The sequence below is a fragment of the Rousettus aegyptiacus genome, unplaced genomic scaffold (assembly GCF_014176215.1).
Source record: "Rousettus aegyptiacus isolate mRouAeg1 unplaced genomic scaffold, mRouAeg1.p scaffold_m13_p_17, whole genome shotgun sequence".
Taxonomy (NCBI): domain Eukaryota; kingdom Metazoa; phylum Chordata; class Mammalia; order Chiroptera; family Pteropodidae; genus Rousettus; species Rousettus aegyptiacus.
Genome location: NW_023416292.1, coordinates 19,069,536 through 19,085,112, shown reverse-complemented (window position 1 = coordinate 19,085,112; position 15,577 = coordinate 19,069,536). Strand labels below are relative to the sequence as shown.

Here is a 15,577-nt window from a genome sequence, read left to right as displayed (position 1 = left end):
CACCCTCTTTTCTCTCCTGTCATTGAGAACGGGTGCTCCATCTTCCACTTGCTGCTTTCCTCCTTAATGAGCAGTAAGCTGTGCTCACCGTGTGCTAGCAAGTGCGGATCAGCATTAGGCCTCCGCCCAAACCAGAAAGACAGTAGCATAAAACCCTCGGGCTCCAGGCTGCAGGTTTTCAGCCTTCAGTTGCCATTGCTGACAGGAAATAATCAAGCACGTAATAAACCCTGGGTTCGACTTTCGCTCGGGACAGTCTCTTCTACAGTGTTTCTTCTCCTTTTCCTTTTCATTTTTTTTCTTCCTTAACAAAATCTGCAGTCTTTGAAGTGTGATTACAGATCATGGGTTTAATAGTTCTGCTTTAACATTTTTTGCTTAGCAATTTATTTGTGGGCAGTGGGAACTTCTGTTTTATTTCTGCCAGTCCCCTTAGGACTTTTAATGTGTCTTTTTCTCCTACATAATCAAGTTAAAGACTTTATTTTTTATTTCCTCTTTATTGATTTTAATATCGAAATTATTGAAGACTATAAACTGATCCCTGAGAATTTCTGTGACTTCATCCCAAAGGTTTTCTGTATTATGAAGATTTCTCATTTTTATTTTCTCCAAAGTCCGTTATTAACTAATTAGCTTCCATCTTATTTTAGTGGCTGTATTGGAGAGTTGTAAAGATTTTTGACAGGGTTTTATTATAATTTATCTAAATTCCTGCCTCAACAATAGTAATAACACTAAAGTAGTACCGTTTTTATTGTATTGCTCCATGACCAGAGAACATAACTTGGAGACTTTCTTCTGTTGTTAATTTATTCAGATTCAAGGCAGATAATGCTATTCATTAACTAATTTTAGTGGTTACCTTTTAGTCTCCTGAGAGAATTTTTTTTAAGTGACAGTCTTGTTGATATTCACAGATGCTCTCAAATGACTTATTTGGATACCTAAAGCCAAATAAATAAAATAAACAGATGTCTAAAGTCATGAGCCTCCCAGATATCACTTAACATGTGCCCGAAAGAAAAAACATCACAATCTAAAATGCCCCTGCAGCGAATTAGAGGGAAACTCTCCCGCAGAGCTAAATTCCCAGCATAATCTTCTCTTTCGGTTACAAAATTTCCCATATTTTCCTGTCCATCTCAAACATTCAGACATTTTCCCTTGAGTTAATGAAGTTTACGTCATTCCTCGTCTTCTAGTTATCTAGTCTGACCAGATCCTTCAAGCTGAGCAGTTTATGCCCGCATTTCTCCCTGATAAATCCTATTTTGCAATTACTTGTTTACAATTATAAATCTGCCACACAGGGAGCAAGCGCCATGTTTTGTTCATTTCTGCAAATCCAGGGCCTTGCTACGCACCACATAAATGTTTGCTAAATTCAGTTTATTAAATTTTGAAAGCTTTTTACGCTTAACAGAGCCCATCCTGTCCTCTGTTTCTGTAACAAGATGTTGGAAAGAGATGCCGACTCCTTCATCTCACTCATTACAGGAGGGGCTTCCATGAGGCTGCCATAGGAGTTTGAGATCTAATGCCCATCAAAGGCATCTCAACTCCAAATACGAGCTCCCTGTGCTGTGGCCAGGACAGAGAAAGTGCAGTTATACTGAGATTGGCCAATGCGACTAGAGTTCATGAGGGCAAGGGATGTGGATGGGAACCAGGTGTGAGAGGCAGCCTTGGGTGCTTGTCCTATGCAACCACCTAAAGAGGCAGCAGAACCCCAGCAGCAAAAAGCTGGAGGTGAATGCCAGCTTCCTGGAGGCCGTGGGAGCCACAAGTAACCATGGAGACTAAAGAAGTGTCTGCTCAGGACAAGAGAACTAAAGTCTGAGAGACTTTGCTCCGGCTTCCAAATTGCCACCAAAGTGCTTCATAAGAGACTCTGCTCTAAACACCTGCCGTGTTTAAACAGACTCGATTCTGTCAGTTCAATTGATGCTTTTTCTACTTTTCTTTTATTCCCTGTGATCAGGGAAAGACGAGCAGATAAGGACATAGAGAAGCAGCCAACCACGTCCCTTTTCCTGCTAGAAGCTTCCAGGCTAAAACAGGCTGATCCAGGTGGCGAGGAGGAAATAAGTTATTAAATACGTCTGGGGGTCTGTTTAATATCTTCTCAAATTCCTGACTTCAGACTGTGTTCATCACTTAGAGTGAGCAATCCACCTGGGTAGAAAAGCTTTGGCATCCACCAAAGTTTTCATCCAGGAGTAGGAAAGATTATGTCCTCTGAATAAATAGCAAACAGGAGAGACGATAAACTTATCTCTGCTTATGCCACGAGTCACGGTCACTCAGCTGCATAGACTTCGTGTGATCTACTCACTAGCCAGTGAGGGACGGCGGGCATTTCCAAAACCAAGGCCTGCAGAGGTTATCTGGAGCCAGTGGAAGGTCAGCCGGGCCTCTTAGCTGCTGAAGCAGAACCCCCTCTGCCTAGTTTGAGCAGACGAGGAATGTATTATGGGATGTTGGGGAGCTCAAGAGGCTGGAGAAATGAACACATGGCCATTTCTGAAAACTTCCCCCAGAATGTCACTGCAGAACAGCACTTCCAGCATCGACCCCAGAACCAAGTTACTGCTACCTGCTCACGGCCTGTTTCGTCACATAACTCACTCCAAGGTTGTATGACGGATTGGTGGAATCTAGATGACATGCCAGCGCCAGTCTACCTGAGAAAGGTGGGAATCATAAGAAGAAAGCAATCACAACATGGAGTCTGTTCAGAACATGCCGTTGGGCAGCCGCAAAGGACAGGTGTTCTTGACTGGTGCCATGTGAGAAATTACTACGCACTGTATCTGGTTTCTCGTCCTGTCCATTGCGTTGTGGAGTGTTTCCCGCCTTTTCTTCTAAAACCTGGAGACACGTGCAGGTTTTATAGGAGGTACATGCAGGTTTGTAGGAGACACGTGCAGGTTTTGCAGGAGACATGTGCAGGTTTTGTGATCCCTCGAACACCTAGCACAGTGTTAGGCAGCTGGTAAAAAAAAAAAAAAATTGAAAAATACTTGTTCAAATAAATCAAATTGAATCTCATTTACCCTCAGGTTTGACAGACCTCTAGTGTAAATCTGCTTTCTTGAAGGACACTTAAATCGTCCCTCTCTTGAGTTCTTGTCTTCCTCATGCCTGAGTGACTTTTGCTTCTCCCTCCCTCGCCTTGCCTCCTTTCTTTTCTCGGTGCTCTCAAGGGCCATTTCAGCCCCACTGAGAAGGTAGCTTTTAATATTTAGAGAGTTATAGAAAGCGCCGTATTGCCACTTAGCCACTTGAGAATTTCCGGCAAAAGTCTAACGAAGAGCATGACTTATTGTAATTTGGGACAGTTTTCTGGCTTATTTTCTTTATGGGAAAAACTGTTTTTTCCGGCCAGTTCTTCTTGTGAAACATGGATCTAGACTCAGCCGTCTGCATATCTAGACTTACCACGAGACATTATTTCTTCTCCAGTCTCCTTAGCTAGATTTTATTCCTCTTCCAGAAAGACTTCTGAAAGAAGTGTTTGAATGGAATGTCAGTTATACTTTCAATTGCGTCTAAATTAACAGGGCAGCCTGCCAAGCCAGAAAGAAGTCACGCTTTTTTTTTTTTTTGGTATAAGACCAGCTGGCTGAAGCCTCCTCTTACTTGTAAGTGCATGGCTAGGCTGTAGACTCAGAATGAATGCTGCAGCTTCCTCGCAGTCTGTATAAAGTACTTTGTTCTGTGTGCAAGAAAGTTGCGGGCAGGTAACTCATAACAGGGTAATTGCCATTTTGTAGGTCGTTAATTATGGTTTATGAGGCTTGTATAACAAATTATATTCATAGACAATAACTTTGGGGCCTTGGGGAATTATTTCAAAAATACTCACCTGGACAAAAAAAAAAAAAAAAAAAAAAAACAGGGCAGTGGGGGGTGGGAGGAGGTGTTGCTGCGCAGGACCTGGACTTAGAGAAGGAACATTTCACTATTTAATAAGGAAATATTATTAATGAAAATACTCTCTCCTTCATATATTGCATCACTTTGGGGAAAAAAGAAATGTAGGCCCAGTGTGAAGATTTGATAAGTAATATCAGTGTTTTATCTCTGTATCTGCGGAGTTGCTTCTAAATAAATCATTTATTTATGCACACACAAAAAAATGTTTACTGGCCAACTTGATATGCTTAGAAGTATGCCAGGTACAGAAACTCATCTTCATGGTGCTTGAGGAAAAAAGTCGCATCAAATCACTGTATTAAAAAATAGAAAATACTAAGTGTCATGAATTATACAATATATAATAGTAACCCAAAGAAAGGAAAAGATTCCTTCTTTTTCGTGGAATTAAAGAAGGCCTTAATGGCTTGGTTTTCTGTTAGCTGTGCCTTGAATGATGACTACACATTCAGTCTGTTCCACCTCATACACAGCACGGTCCCAGAACAGCAGCACAGCTTGCGTCCCACTGATGCGCTTAGTGACAACAGTCTAAAACGTATTTGGAACAAAACCTCCCCATTTCCCCCTACCCATTTTAAGGTTACGCATTGTCAGAAGATGTATCCAGTATCTACTATTATCTATTTTAAGCCTTATTTTTATAAAAACTATATGTTTCATCTTCAACACAAGTTCATGGCTTAAGGTCTATCTAGTTATTTTAGTTGTCTCATTTTCCAATAGCTTCTTGAGGAAAGGCTCATAGAAAGAATATTTTTTGAGTTCTTAAAAGTTGAAAACAACTTACCTGTGCCCATTTTATTTGAATGTCAGTTTTTCTAGTTATAAAAACTTTGGCTCATATTTTTTTTCCTTCAGTATTTTAAATATTTTTCCATTTCCTTCTGGCTTAAAGTGTTTATGTAGGCTACATAATGCCCTCCCTCCCAAAAAAGATATTCACATTCGAATACCTGGAACCCGTGAGTGTTACCTTACATGGCAAAAGGAACTTTGCAGTTGTGATTAAGTGAAAGGATCTTAAGATGGGGAGGTTACCCTGAATTATCCAGATGCGCCCCAGATGTAATCACGAATATCCTCTGAGAGGGAAGCAGAGGTGAATACAGAAAAGAATGGAGACAATGTGATGGTTGAAACAAGGGAGAAAAATGTGAGGTAATGTGAGGCTATTAACCAAGGAATAATAGCCTCTAGAAGCTGCAAGAGATAAAGACATGGCTTCTCCCTGCCTCCAGGAGAAGCCAGACCTGCCGACAGCTTGATTTTCTCCCTGTAAGAGTCACTTCCGACTTCTGGCCTATATAACTATAAGAGAATAACTTTCTGTTGTTTTAAGACAGTTAGTTATAGTAATTTGTTATGGCAGAAACAGGAAACTACTAGAGCGTTAATCTCAAAGTCTGGTGATATTTTTGCCAAGACACCTGCTGAATTCTTTCCCTTTCTTTAAGTTCAGTAATTTTACGGTAATATGCCTTGATATTGATCATTCAGGATCAGTATTCTTCAGTGTGAACTATGCTTTTCAATATGCGGTTTCGAATCTTTTCTATTTTAGAAGAGTGTTTTTCAGTTACAGTTTTTAAAATTTCTTCAGTTTTCTGTATTGATTTTCTTCTTCAAGGACTCCTATTATCTCATATATTAGGTCTTTCCCTAGCCTCAATACTGTCACTTTCTCTTGAATGCTGGACCCGTGAAGACAAGCTGGAACCTCCATCTGTCTCTGGAGACCACCAACTTTGGCCCTGGTAACTTGCAAGAGAAATTATATCCCTTTACCAGAAAGCTGCACAAATGTCTGGCCTAGCACCTGGAGAAGCTGTAAAAGGATGTCTGGAAAGAGCTAGATGAGCTGTGGTCTCAGGTATCACCCTACAGAAACACAGTGAGCCAGTGGCCGTGGGTTGCCACCGTGCCTCACACGTGCTCCAAACTTTTCGGTGTAAAAATGGCTGCTCCTTCAATTCTGCTTCCTAAATCTCATACAAACGTCTCCCTGTAACTATACAGGAAAAAGAATTCTAGGAATTATACCTCGTACAAACCCACCACAGTTCGCATCATGTCAACGTGACACCTTTAATGCTACTTTACTTCCAAAAAAGACCACAGCAAAACATTCCTTCCACTTAATGATGCAGCTATTCCCTGTGCAACCAAAACACATCTTGGCTCCCCGCCCCAAAATGTCATTTATCCATCTTTGGACAATGTTCATTTCTCTTCAAGCTGAGTCACACTCCCTCTTTGATATTCTGTAACTTAAAATATAAGATGCAAAGGTAACTACGATTAACCCCTGTTAGTGGCGGAGGAATGGACGGTGGAAGCAAAACATTGGTTAATACATACACGAATATGGTCATATCAAAGTAAGGAATAAATACACTGAACTATTATTGTCCTCATTTCTGAAATCGGTCACGTGGTCATAGAGGCATAGATGGTCATGTCGACTCCCTTTTTCCACTCTCCACTCGCAACTCAGTGGCCCCCACCAACATTTCTGATTTCAAGCAGAGCTGGTTTTTTCCAATATCCAGATCTTGAGTGAAATATCCTCAGTGAGATCACTTCCCAATTTAAAGTAGATTGCCTCTTTTCTTTTTAACATAGTACTCTGTTTTTTTCTTTTCTTGCTTGTTCCTTATTTCTTCATGGCTCTCAAAACAACAGTATTTTAAAACATCTGAACAAATGAAGTTCTCCCTTTATGGACCACCGACATCCTGCTGATCACCAGGTCTTATTAGTTATTCATTGCCGATATTTTTCAGATCCATTCCTTTCTTTACCATCATCAACACTCGGTTTTTTATCTGATATCCTGGCTTCTAGCTTCTCTCTACTCCAGTTACTGCTACACACTATGCTCAATAGTTAGTAGGGGAAATAAACTATTTTATATTTGTCTTTATATTTCCAGTGCCAATCACAGTAGGCACATAGTAACACACAGTAGTTCAATAATCATTTGTGGGCAAATGGATAAAATAGCATTAGTTACATCAGTAATGTTGGATAAGAAGTCTACTGATGCTATCTCTGGCCTCCTAATCTAATGAATTCAGTACTCTAAGGACAAAAATTCATAGAGAAAATTATTTTGGACTTTCAGAAAAACGCTGTGTATTTGACCTCTCACGAAGTAAGCTACAGCTGTAAATGGAATGAGAATCGTTCATTATTCACCTAAAAGAACTGTGTTTGCATCCATTTTAAAGGGTTGGAAATAGTGTGAATGTGATTAAGGGGCTTGAAATAGGATTGATGAAAAAAATATAACAATAACAAGGTATAGTTATCAATGCCTTTTATTGATTGAATAGGTTTTTGAAGTGCAGCTGAGTAATGTGTGTGTCTTAGGGGGAGAGTGGAAATAGACATAAGAATAGCAACTGTTGGGGAAAATTTATGTGGACCGCCTAACTATTGCTTGGTTTATAATAGTGAGTGAGATTCTTATCAATTGAAAGGTTCATGTTGCCTTAAGGAGTGGTCATGGGATTATATGTTACCTCTTGAATGTGATTATCAGGGGAGGACATAGCTTGTCACTTAAAAAGCATGCAAACTAATTAAAAGAAGAGAGCTGGACTGAAGTGACCTTTAGAGAGTACATCCTGCTTATATTTCTATAATATCAAGTCTTCCTGTTGAATATTTTGTTATTATTCTTCTTCTTTTAACCTCAAACCTCAAAAACCAAAGAAGGTCAAGACCACATAAGTCAGGAGGAAAATGAAAGGTCTTTTATATCCAATAGAGAATGTGTATAGCAATAGAGAATGTATATGAAAGCAAAAGTATTTGCTCAGTCTTGGTGTGACTCCAAAGAAAACCAAATGCTAAAAGTCTGTGTTTCAGCTCCTAGCATCCCTCGGTTCCCTCCCCTAGGCAGGCCATAGGAAGATGAATAGAACCAAGCAGCGCCCTTAACCAAAAGGCCACTCAAGGCCCGTGTTTAACCATGCCCCCAGCACAGCAGCTCCAGACTCTCAAGGGTGTGCTCTGGCAGAATGGTGGAATGCCATGGTTGCTGGACATCCTCTTCCAGAGACAACTCCCTGCCTGCTTCAGTTCTGGATTAAATCCTTCCCTAGTGGTCCACAGGCATCCGTCAGAACTATAGGGCCATAGGTCCCATGCCCTCTAGACTGGAACAAACTATCTGACCAGTTTATTGTTAGGGAAAGTGGTGATCGTAAAGCATTCATAGACTTCAAGTGTGTCATCTCTCTGAAATAATATTCACATTTAAATTTTAACAATATTTTCCCATGTCTCGATCCCCTGGATCATGAATTGAATGAGTAATTATAACAGCCACCATGATCCATTACTAAAGATGCTATTGTGGAAGATTCCAGGCCACCCACATGTTCTGGGATAAAGGCTACTGCAGGAAAAAGAAAATTGTATATGATAGATAGATAATGGATGGATGGATGGATAGAAGATAGATGATAGATAGATAGATAGATAGATAGATAGATAGATAGATAGATAGATGATAGATAGATAGATAATGATAGCTGATAGATAGGTAAGTAGATAGATGATAGGCAATTCTAAAGCACTGCCAAAAATAATTAATTTTAGAAACAGAATATATTTAAGTCATAAACAAATGTGCAGAGTGATTGAAATCCTCAAGGATTATTCTTTAGCACGCATGACATCTCAGGTTGATATTTCAAAATGCCATTTTTAAAAAATTATATTTAAAAACTACCCAGTATGGTCTTTATTGAACTTTTACGATGAATTTAAAAAGAAGCTCTCTGTCCATCTTTGGCCAAAAGTATTAAAAACTTGGTTCTTATGGCATTCCTTTATTTATTTTCTTCTAGTAAAAGTAATTTGAAGCTTATGTTCAACTGAGAGAAAGTGAGGTATTCATATGAACTGCGTCAAAATGAAAAAGTGATATTGACAAGAACTTGGGCTCTTTCCCCAAATCCTGATAAGTTCTCCTTATTCAAAAATCTTCAGTGTCTTTCTTTACAGAACATGATCCAAAATTCTTAGCTGTGTCTTTAATGCCTCCAATATTTTATCCTCCAACTACCCTTGGATCCTTATCTCCAACCATGAGCAAACACAAATTCCTCTCTTAGAAAATAGGACGTGCTCAATAAAGACTGAGCGAGTGCCGTAACCACAGTGGCAGCTCTCGGGCCCCAGGAAACCCCGTGAGAATTCCTGCCCCTCGGCCTTCGCACGCGCTGTTCTTCCCCTGCTGTGTTCTCCTTCCGTCTCCTCCAGTCCGACTCCTCCAGAGCCCTTCCATGATGCTTCAGGGTTCTCTCCATCCCTAAGGGCCCATATTCCTGCTGTTCATTTGGCACTTACTTTCTGCCTCGTGGAGTAGGTGGCATTTGTAAGTTAATAATTATTAGATATTAAGACCAACTATGTCCCAAGCAATACACTAGGGACTCTTAGGTTCATAGTAACCCCAAAGGTATATATTGAAATCCCCAGTTTACGGATAAGGAAAGTAAATTTTTAAAGAGTTTAACAGAAAGAAGGGGGCAGGGAAAGAGGGAAAAGAAGGAAGGGAGGGAGGGAGTGGAGGAAAGAAGGAAAGAAAAAGAGAGAAAATGAAAGAAGAAAAAAGAATAGAATAGAAAAGAAATTCGTTGTTGAACTAGGGTGAATCCGCTTCTTAATCCAACCGGACTCACCGAGGTGCATTGGGCTGGCGAGGTTCCTGCAGCAGTCTGAGAGAGTTAGTGAGGAGAAGCCACAGTCTGCAGGTGCGTGGGTGGGGACAGGCTGAGGGAAGAAGGCAGGATGACACTGGGCTTCTGGCTCTAGGAATGATTATGGTGCCTCTAACCAACATCGTTTGGGGAGGAAGAGGATAGTCTGCTTGGAGCATCTTGTGTAGATACTGTGCTTGTTACACCCACCAGGAGCTGCCCAGGGGCGGAGTCTCCTGGCTGAGGGTATAATCGTTGGTGCCAAGCATCCCTGGTCCCGAATCCGCGCTCCACCACTTATTAGCTACGTGCCTTTGTGTAAATTACCTTTTAGAGTCTCAGGTTCTCATATGCTAAATAGGAACAATAACACCTACCTAGAAGAGTTGTTAGGAAGATAGAATTAAACGATTCACATAAAATGGCTAATATGAATGCCTGGCGTGTCATAAGTATTCAATAAATGGCATTTTTATTACTATTAACAGATGATTACAGAAAGTGTGACAGCGGCATGGAAGACGTCCAAGCTGGGGACTGGTTTTAGATATCGCTGGTGCATGAGCAGGGGCCAAAGGCATAAGAGTCGATGAAATGGCCAGAACGGAGATCACAACTCGGCCAACCAGCTGACGAGTGAAGTGAGTCAGTCTAAGCGTATTTGCACAGTGTACGAATTGGGGGAGAATCTCTGGGGAAACAGAGCATGCTCCAGAGAGGGAGGCTGCTCCTCGACTTGAGATGATTGCCACCATTCCAGAACTGGGGCCAGCACCTGTTTTGTTTTGTTTTATTTTGTCAAGAGGAGCCAGAAACTTCCCAGTGTTTAAAAATTGGCAACTAAATTCAATTTGAATACACATATAGGCCAGATGGTGGCTTGCTGGCCGCCAGCCTGTGACCTCAGGAGTAGAGAAAGAACCGGGCCAATGATGAAGCCCTGAAGAAGGTTAAGGGCGTGGGCAGAGGATGGAGAGGTGAAGGATTGCGGGGAGGGCAGAGAACAGAGTGCGAAAGAGCAGCCAGGATCTGGGACCTCTTCTTGACCCTGCAGGTGTAAGCACTACTAAGGAGAGGGACATATTGCTCAAAGAGGCCATGCCAGGGTCCAGAACGAGGCAAGAAGTCCTGAGGAAGAGAACGGCGGTGGTGGAATTGGATTTGAGCCAGCTTCCTGCACCGTGGGGAGGACGCCCAAGGACTTCCGGCGAATGTCTTCTCAGAAGCAAAGGTACAGTTTGGCAGCTTTAGCATTCACTGGCCGTCACTGTGATGGCTGAAATTAGAGGCAGATAGGAAACCCGAAAGCTGGCCCTATCCTCCCCTCGTCAGGGAATTAGCTGATCATAATGAGGAAAAGGAAGAGAAGAATCAATAAAAACTCCCACGCCCTCACCAATAGTGAATTCTGAGATCTTTTATTCGTTTCCATGTAAATATCAATATATTAGCCAAATTATTAATATCAATAATAATACTCTCTAAGAGCCAGGAAAGCACTGAATATAAAATTAGGGCTTAGAATAAGGGACCTTCCCGGCAGGCTTAAGGACAGATTATGATTCAGATCAGGACGGGAATGCCTTAAACCAGCCCCTAAAAAAAAGTCGCTGAGTAACAATTGGTAACTGCTCTTGAAGTTCTCGCCAAGATGGCTGAGGGAAGGTTGTTATCTTGTCCAGAAAATAAAAATGTTCACAGAGTAAAAGAAAAGGTTGCCATCTTGAGTTGGCAATTAGTACACAGATGCTTATTATAGACTTTGACAGCGCCACGAGCATTAAGATCCCAAAGGATTATTTAACAACAGTGGAATGCAGAATCAAAAAATGGGAAATCATTTGTTTAAAGTTAGTCACTGAGTGAAAATCAGAATTCCAGTCTTTAGACTGCTCATTCAGTCCTTCTGCCGAACTCTTGTGTCCAAAGAAAACGTTAATTATTCCTTGGAAGGAATGGCTTAGAGGGACATGCATACTTTGATGGGTGGCAGGTTAGGGGCAGGGGGAAGGGAGGCTGGAGCATGGCAGAAATATCCCCGTGTGGCTGCAGGAGGCCAGCATGGGAAGAACAGGCCACGTGTACCCATAAGGAGCAGGCACCTGTGAGGGGGCCCCATGACGACAGGGACAGACAACCTGCAGAACAGTTACGCTCAGGCCTGGGATGTGCACGTCCATGTGAAACACAGCCAGAAATTCCAAACTTAAAAAGGTAAACATGTTTTCTTAAATATCATCTATAGTCATAAACATTTATTTATTAGATATCTCTCATTGAGTAATGTCAACTTTGCAGACCGTAGTCAATACAAAAGAAGTACACGCATGCACACGCACACACATATACACACACATATTTAAATCCTCTGAGAATTTGAGACAGACTGACAGAATATCTTCCTCAAAACAATTCATTTAAGGCGTTAGCCCAAAGCCCAGTCCGCATGATCGTTAACTCACAGTAACGATTATGATTATGTCAGCGCCTTGGCCACCATTTAGATCTTGACCACTTTTAGCTTCTCTGATTTAGCTTCCTTTAATTTGGCATTTATTTATGTCGCTACCACAGGTTAAAACAGGAGAGCGGGAGTATAGTTGGAGATAGACACTAAAGAGTTGGTGGGGAAACTGTGTTAGACAGAAGAAAAACAAATCCAACGGTGATCGAGGCCGTTTAGCGTCGGGGCAAACTGCCCTCTGTCTTTCTGGAGAGTCTGGAGACATCCCTGTGTTGCGGCACAGTGTAGTCACTGTGACGACGCAGAATCATCCAGAAAAACTGTTTGATATGTTGTGCATTCTGTTTAAAATGGCAGGGAAACATTGGCTACCATTAAAAAGAAATTTATCAAAAAATTTGAGAGCTTACAAATCATCTAGAAATTTATGAAAAATTACATTTGTCCACAATGCCGCGTAAACCTGATCTATCAAGAGGGACATGGAAACTGAAAATAAGGGGGTCTTATTCCTTTGAAAGCATTGAAAGTTGGCTGACTATGAATCCTCTAGGTTCAATTACCATTGTGGGGTCCTACATGACATCATGGTGTTTCTAGACCGAGATCACTGTGTTTCATAAGATAAAGTTGCGTCTAATACCAGAATTGCTTCCTTTCTGAAACTAGCCGTGTGAGGCACGTGTACAAGGCACGGGGCTAAGGGTGCACGAGCAGAAGCAGGAGGGTGCACACGTGTCCCTTTGCCTATCAGTGCCAAAGAACTGTGTAAATTGCCAGACATTTACCCCGAGACGTCCAGTTCCACCACTCTCCCTTGCGCTAAAGATATTCTCTCACTTTCCCAATCTAGAAAAATCTCTTGGTTTTCCTTACATTACCGAGTAGATTTTTCAAAGCATCACATCCCAAGATGATTTTTTCACAAGGAAATTTCTACTAAAAACATTTGGAGGCCAAGAAAGCAAAGTGGTAAAGAAAAACCCAGCACTCAGAGTATTCCTCAGCCACTCATGTTCAAAGCCAGGGCGCCATTCACGAGCCGATTCTCCTTCTGAACGTCACCAAAGGAGAGAGGTATTTAGGCCACATGCAAACTGCAACCAGTTCCATCTCGGCGAGGCGGCTTTGGCTGCCAGGAGTAGGTCCATGCCACCTTTGGCAGACTGATAATCCCTCTCCTGGGTCCTTTCCATTTTGACAATGCCAGATGTCAAATTTCCAGCAGATAGTAGTCCAGTGTCTTTTTCATTAAGAAAGTTTATCGCGATGAATTCCTGACCAATAGAAACAAGGTGTCTTAAGGAAGAGGCCCCGTACATTCTCATTTGGCAGAATTACCTTATATGCTTGAGGCAATTGTGAGGGATAAGGACTAGGGGGTTTAAAAGATATGAGGATAAATAAAGTTAAGTGACATGTAAAATAAGTTTTAAATATCCCTGAGTCGGGGCACGAGAATCTTCTTCCGGTCACAGCCTGTGTGGCCATCTACAGGGCCTAAGCTGGGATGACTCCCCCACTTCCAAGGAAGCATCGGTGTCCCTTCCAGCCCTGACGTGACACTCACGTGTGGTGCCCGGCTTCGGTGTGGCCATCAGATCCTCACTAGGCGCAGAATCCACCAGGATTTTGATGAATGAGAATCAGTTCCCCACCATTCACCTGAATGTCTTCACAGGAGGTATTGTGAGTGGTCACATTCAAGTAGATTTTGTCCTTGAAAGCCAGATAGACCACTGCGATGGAGCTGACATACTTGACCTTGCTCAGGGAGAAGAGGGGTTCTCGACCCTTCCGGTAATGAAGGCTGAGGCTGAGCTCCTGGGAGAAGTAGCCCTTCAGGGAGACGAGATAAAACCCGTCACAGCGGATGAGGACCGAGTTGTCTTGCAGCTTCATGGTCGCGTCCTGGCTTGGAGATGTGATGATGAAGCCTTTCTCGTTGTCACACTCTGAAAAGGAGAAGAATTGGAAAAAGAATGACTGCGTAGCACAGCTTTGGGCAACGCCTTCCAATGCCTCTGAAACACGTGAAGAGGAAGTGACAGGCAGAGATTTGGAGAAGAATGAGAGGAAGAGGGCACTGTGGGTCCACCTGAGGGCCGGACTCTGCCTCACCTGGAGAACGGAAGAGGAGGTGACGCTAACTCTCGGAGCCAGGAGAGTTTCCGCCGGGGCCGGCATTGAAGAGCTGGCAGATTATAGCAATCGGAAGTTGTCACGACAGACCCGTGGCAGGAAATGGAGCATTTCCCTGATTTATTTTTAAACCAAGGCAGGGTTGGCAACTCCAGCACTTCTCGTCTTGCTCAGGGGCTGGACTAGCGCAAAGGCCGGAGGAAAGGGTGGTGGGTCGCTCTCCACGCAGAGCAATCGCACGAACTCCACCCTGTCCTCTCTGCAATGACTGTTAAACGCGGATTGTCCACATGCCCCGGGCTCCGGACACTGACACGACAGCTCTTACTGACCTATGTCTGCAGTCACTAAGCACAGGAGCCGGCGGGCTCACGTCCTGCCCAGTAGGAAGCAGGTGGGAGAGCTTGGGAGCACAGACCTGCCTCTCCCGTCTACCTGTCTGTTGCCAGATTCTCCTGAAAGACGTCTTGGGCAGAGCTGCAGCCTCGGAAGAAGACAAAGGAGGGAGAGAAGGAGGACACAGAGTGATGGCTTTGGGGCCCTCGTGTGGAGCCAGCACCAGTGTAAGCCAAGAAGCCTATGTTTCTTTTCTTTCCCGTCGGCCCCAGTATCATCCCGAATGGCCAACCGACCACCTCTCACTCTCCACTCTGACCTACGTCCCTTGGGGATGCGAGAGTGGACGCCCCACCGCTGGGCACAATTCAGTAACTCTGACTCTGTACCAGACCCAAGGGGTGTGCTTTGATCTAAGAATGAGGACCACTCTAGAGGGCGAGATGCACTTCCCTTCAGCCTCGGGACTTAATAAACAAACGAGCAGCCTTAGAGAAACTTCCAGCAGTTGTCCTTGTGTTAATCAAAGATCCAAATTACACTCTCCTGGCAGTTAAAGTATCGCCTTCCTTCATACCTGGGACCCCTGCCAACTCTCATTAAGGTAAATTGTCCTGTGGGAGAATTAGTGGGAAATGATGTGTCATATGGTCAGACCAACTTGCACTCAGAGGAATCCTGGGAGGATTGAGCACGGATTGTAATGGATACAATGACAAGCATAGATGCGATCATTAATTGCTTGCATCTGTCACACATTCTCCCTTGTTCCTAATGAAAACAATATGCAGGCTTCAGCGATTCCAAGATTTAATGATTGCTAAGAGGGATCTTGTGGTCTGGAGGAAATTAAAAAGACTGCAGAGAAGATTCTTTTCAAAATGTGAATCAATTGGACTTTTGACGATACTTACTGGTAAATTGTGCTCTGATACTTTGAATGGGAGGATACTGAGGTGGCACCTGGAAGATGAAA

General features: G+C 42.8%; 1 protein-coding gene and 1 long non-coding RNA gene across 16 annotated transcripts in view; one reads left to right on the top strand and one right to left on the bottom strand.

The window, feature by feature from the left end:
• The window catches only part of LOC107512055, a 264,559-nt gene that overhangs the window by 239,362 nt on the left and 9,620 nt on the right, over positions 1-15,577 (top strand). The window contains exons 4-5 of one of the 2 annotated variants that reach the window (XR_001597192.2): positions 10,148-10,300; positions 10,714-10,890. This is a non-coding gene — a long non-coding RNA (uncharacterized LOC107512055). Of the gene's footprint in view, positions 1-10,147; positions 10,301-10,713; positions 11,806-15,577 lie in introns of those variants that run through there. The other variant, XR_004955167.1, reaches the window with a different exon arrangement.
• Positions 11,900-15,577, bottom strand: part of TNFSF4 (TNF superfamily member 4) — a 71,604-nt gene continuing 67,926 nt past the window's right edge. For all 14 annotated transcript variants that reach the window (XM_036234627.1, XM_036234626.1, XM_036234628.1 and 11 more), the window contains 2 exons: positions 15,516-15,564; positions 11,900-14,078 (listed from right to left, as the gene is read on the bottom strand). In XM_036234627.1, coding sequence (XP_036090520.1) covers positions 13,732-14,078; positions 15,516-15,564 — 396 coding nt within the window. In that variant the 3' untranslated portion in view covers positions 11,900-13,731. The remainder of the gene's footprint in view (positions 14,079-15,515; positions 15,565-15,577) is intronic.